This window comes from Monoraphidium neglectum (assembly GCF_000611645.1).
Source record: "Monoraphidium neglectum strain SAG 48.87 unplaced genomic scaffold scaffold02070, whole genome shotgun sequence".
In the NCBI taxonomy this organism is placed as follows: Eukaryota; Viridiplantae; Chlorophyta; class Chlorophyceae; order Sphaeropleales; family Selenastraceae; genus Monoraphidium; species Monoraphidium neglectum.
In genome coordinates, this window is record NW_014011558.1 from 6,224 (window position 1) to 10,915 (window position 4,692).

At 63.4% G+C, this 4,692-nt stretch overlaps 2 protein-coding genes across 2 annotated transcripts in view; one reads left to right on the forward strand and one right to left on the reverse strand.

The window, feature by feature from the left end:
- Positions 1 to 1,007, reverse strand: part of MNEG_9809 (hypothetical protein) — a gene marked incomplete at both ends in the record, with an annotated part of 2,004 nt that extends 997 nt beyond the window's left edge. Inside the window, 3 exons of the mRNA XM_014041720.1 lie at positions 93 to 360; positions 564 to 650; positions 921 to 1,007. Of these exons, the coding sequence (XP_013897174.1) occupies positions 93 to 360; positions 564 to 650; positions 921 to 1,007 (442 nt within the window). The remainder of the gene's footprint in view (positions 1 to 92; positions 361 to 563; positions 651 to 920) is intronic.
- Positions 1,008 to 2,820: 1,813 nt separating this feature from the next.
- On the forward strand, positions 2,821 to 4,684 carry MNEG_9810 (methyltransferase type 12; the record flags this gene model as incomplete). The annotated part of the gene is made up of 7 exons (XM_014041721.1): positions 2,821 to 2,931; positions 3,107 to 3,214; positions 3,394 to 3,459; positions 3,668 to 3,702; positions 3,944 to 4,029; positions 4,201 to 4,259; positions 4,580 to 4,684. 7 exons carry the CDS (start codon positions 2,821 to 2,823, stop codon positions 4,682 to 4,684), a joined length of 570 nt encoding a protein of 189 aa, XP_013897175.1.
- Positions 4,685 to 4,692: the final 8 nt, after the last annotated feature.

Consider the following 4,692-nt stretch of genomic DNA (forward strand, 5'->3'; position numbering starts at 1 on the left):
CCCCCGCACCCCCTTTCAAGCCCCCGCCATGGCCCCGCCCAACGGCCATGTGCATCGCCGTAGGGCTACTGATGCATCCCAGCGGGCCCCACCTGGGACGTCTACAGAGGAAAACACGAAGGGGATCGCCGCCGACGCCGCAACCGCCTCGGGCAGCGGCCCCGAGTCGATCAGCACGTGCTCGCCCTCCGCGGTCACCACCCCCACTGCAAAGTCCCGATCCAGCTCCTCAAAGGTCGGCGGCAGCAGCTGCGCGAGGCGCTCCACGACCGCGTCCAGGGACAGCAGGCCGCCGCGCCACGGCTGCAGGCTGGGCTTGAGCAGCTGGAACGGCGGCGAGGCGCGCAGGTGCTGCGCGACCTGGGGGTTTGGTGCGTCAGGTGAGCGGGGTCTGCGGTTACAAGCTGCTGTGGTCAATGTCGCAGGAAATAAGCCGGGATCGCTTCGCCAGGCGTCGTCGCTTGAGTGGGCTGCTGTTGTTGTTTTGCGGACGAGGAACAGGCCAGCGACCAGGCCACGCCGGAGGTCAGTCCGCTCGCAACGCGTGTGGCGCCGGGTCCCACCTCAAGAGGGGTGTAACCGGCAGCATAAAGCGAGCCTGCCAGGGCGCCCGCACTGGTCCCCATGATGCCCGAAACATGGACGCCCGCCTGTGCCCCGCAGTGGGGCGCAAGGGGGGGTTGGGCAGCGCTGTCAGCAGTGCGCCGCTGTGGTGACGCAGGAGCTAAGCAGATTCAGGGGGAGCCCTTCATGGTCTGATGCGAACGAGGTTGTTGCCAGGAGCTCCCGCCACCTCGTCAATGTGTGACCGATCGCAAACGTCGGGTCTCTCGGTGAGGCGGTCAAACCCCCACAGCCTGCTCCCTCGAATGGGTGCCCCTCGCACGTGTCGCAAAGGCCAGTGGCACGCGTGCGCGCACCTCTTCGACTGCCTGCAGAAAGCCGCTGTGGTTTGCAAATGCCAGGAAGCCGCTTGACAGCACCACGTCGAGCGTCTCGCCTGACATGCCGGCCAGCGCGGTGGTGGCGTACACGATCTCATACGGGTTTTGATCATTTTACTCGATCCTGTACCACCGCATGAGCGCGCTCGGAGAACCTTGGCACAACTCGCGCGCTCTCCATGGCCGACACACCGCCGGGCCCCCAATGGCCGAGCCCACGGTTCTCATGTTCTCACCTTGGCGCATCCGAGACGTATGCATAGAAGGGCACAACCTGGTGTGACATGCAGTTCGCTGCCTTGCCCGAGGGTGGCAGCGCCCGGTGTTGTGTTGCGGCAACATCGACGATCAGCGCCAGAGTGTGCCTGTTCGACGGGCGGTGCCAATCAAACTGATAACCAATAATAAGGCAACCTCGGTGGATGACCGTCTGAGACCGGGGAGTGATGCTGACCGAAACGCCTGCTGCGGAGACCGAGCTGAAAAGCCCACAAAATAATTTTCAAATAACGGATGTATGAGACCTGCTTGGAGCCGCCACTCCAAGACGAGTGAGTGTGTGTTGGTGCTCTGCTCCAAACAGCTGGCAATTCGATGCGGCGCGGCCCATCGCATTGCTCGAGTGCCACGCCCACACAATCAAATCAACTGCCGTTGAATTGTGGCCGGTGGATTACCATCGCAGATTCAGCAACCTTCTGGCTTTTAAATGCCAGGTCTTTCGTCGAGACAGCGGCCTATGCCAATTGGAAACGGGCGGCGCCCTCCGGCACCTGAAACGGGCACCAGGGTTACACTAATATCACTCATCCAGGGACTGGGATCGGGATGCGCCCTAGTTCAATAAATGACCTCCTAATTCTACAGAGGTTATGCATGCCCAAGGCAGGGGCTGGAGTGCGGTGAGCGGCGCACGGCGTGGGCCTTGAGCAGCGGCAAAGCAAGGCGAAGCAAACATCTCATGAGCACCACTTGCTACTGTTTTGTCCAGTTGACAAAGCACAAGCTGTTGACAGTCCAACAAAGTGCATAATGCGGGATTGCACAAAGCGGAAAGGGCAGCACCAGGCACTGCACATCCCGAGCATGCCTAAGAAGCAAACCCTCCACACCCCCAAAAATACGACTGCTTACATAGTCGCGAGACGGCAGCAACGGTGCAGGAAAGGAGTTGGGCACGTTCGAGAGGAAGACGGGTTCAGGCGGCGCGGCGGCCGCGCCGGCTAAATATAATCATCGGGTGGCAGTGACAGAGCCCAGGGCACAGGCACCGCATGTGCTGCGTCGCAAGGCTAACAGTTCCTGCATCAGAGGTCCTTGAAAGCTTTCCTCCCTTGAATCGGACATTTCTTGACTTGCGATGCTCGGGTGGCGCGCAATCAGATTGCAGTCGGAGCTAGCACACACACCACCCTGTATGCGCACACCGTTCGTAATACTTCACAGGAGGCCCCGGCGAGGAGGTTGGGGCCGCTCACATTGTGCTGTCAGCGCTCGTAACATGAGCAGCAGTGTGGCAGCTCGTGCCCAGTGACCTGCGGCACAGCCAGGCAGCTGGCTGGACAATGACCGCGATCAGGCAAACTGCAGCCGTGCAGTTTTGCGCGCGCAGTCTCACCGCTTGTATCAATATCTGCAATTTTTGTATCACTTGTGCCGGTACCCTGTATACCGGCTATTGACTGCGATTTTGGCGGTGATCTCGCTCTGAAACCCACCATTCTTGGCCACGCCAAGAGCTGGAACACACATTCAATCATATATCATCTATAAGCTCAATCTGCGCGGCGCACTCATCCGCCGTCCACTGCTTCGTCACGCGACTGTCACCACTAGGCACACCGCCAGATTCTAGGCAGCACATCGAGGCAGCGTGATGGACCCGCTCAAGGGCGCCCCCCTGGCCGTGGAGGAGGTCCAAATGGTGGTTGGGCACGCCATGACCGGGGCTCTGACCCTGGCGATGGTGTACTGCGGTGACAAACTGGTGAGTGCTGTGCGCCCAAAACGCAGCTGGTTGCACCAAGGGCCATCCGGTCGCGCTTAACAGGTTGTCAGGGCCAGTCTTGGTGCCTGCGGCCCCCTCACATGCTTGCACGCTCCCTCGGCACCCACAGCATGCGCGGCCCCACCCATATCCTCCCAAACATCGTCACGCGCAGGGGTTGTACGCGGCTCTGAAGGAGGCCGGCACCCCGCTGACCAGCGCTGAGCTGGCGGGCAAGCTCCGCCTCTCGGAGCGCTGGGTGCGCGAGTGGCTGCTGCAGCAGGTGGGCGCCTGGAACCTTTTACAGGGAGCCAGGGGGATGCTTTCTGCCTCCTGGGAGGGCTGTGCCGAGGCCGTCCCGCCCGCGAGGCGGCTGCGGCTAGTCTCAGCCTGAGCCCGCGGTTCGGTACTCGGCACCCTCACGACCTCAAACCTCTTTCCCTGCTGCGTCCTGCGGCGCAGGCGTCCGTCCGCCTGGTGGAGTGCGACAAGGCGGCGGGGCGCTTCTGGCTCACGCGTGCCCAGCAGGTGTGTGTGTGGGGGCGGGGGGGGAATGGGCCTTCGGGCGTCGAGGCGCCCAGGTAGGGGTCGAGCAGCACCGAGGCGGACACTGGCACGCTCTTGTTGCCTCGTACAGCTGCCATCACCAAGCGGACAGCGGCTTCGCAGCTCCTGCGAGTGGCCGCTCTCCTGAATGTGTCACGTCCCTGCCGCAACCCATTGTTTCCACAATCAGGATGTTATGGCGAATGAGGAAGGCCCCGATGCCAGGTCAGCGGCCCCAACAGGCCAAAGAGCGCAACACCCTGCATCGGCCTGCCAGCCGCACGGGCATGTGTGATGCTCCTCCACAGGGAGGCCGTAGCTTGCGCATGCCACCAACATCGGCTGCGCGCCGACCATCCCGTCCCCTTGCGCTGGCGTTGACGAGCAGCACCCATCTCACAGCCGTGGGCCACCCTGCCTGAACAGTTCCGCGCGGCCTTCGCCCTCCCCCCGCCCGCCCTCGCAGCCCCTACTTTTTTGCGGGCTTTGGCGGCGGCGTGCTGGCCCTGACAGACCACCGTGACGCCCTTTTGGAGTGCTTCAAGACCGGGGGTGAGCGCCTGCGCGCCAGCCCAGTCCGGCGGCCGCGCGGGCCTCGGGCTCGCGCAAGCCAGGGGGCTCGCATGTGTGCATACCTGATCGGTGCATTGCGCCACAACCGGCCTCTGCAGTCGCCCGCCTGGCGTCGCTCAAACCTTTGGTCAACAACTTTCCCGCGCGCAGTCGGGATGACGTACGACCAGCACGGCAAGTCGTGCGCCTCGGGGGTCAAGAGGGAGCTGGTGAGCTTGTGCGGTACACGATCACGTTAACAGAGGGCCGCACAGAGCAGCCCAGCCGCCCGCTGCATGCATGAGGTGGCATCGAGGCGACCTCAGGGGCCGGCGCTACTCCGATCCGCTCTATCAGCAAGGCCCCTCGGCTGCCCCACATTGCCCAGGTTCCAGGAAATGCGGCCCTGTCTCAAGCTTGATGGCGGCCCAACGCTCGCCCAACCAGTCTGCTGCTGCTGCCCCCGCTCTCGCCGCCGCGGCCTGCAGTGACGACCCCGTCTCTCCCCCTTCCCCTGCAAACCGCCCCACCGAACCCGCAATGGCCGCAGGGCGTGTGGACGAGGCACTTCCTGGTGTCCAAGGTGTCCAGCCTGCCGGGCCTGAGGGAGCGCCTCGAGGCCGGCGCCCAGGTCGCCGACGTCGGCTGCGGGTGAGGTTTTGG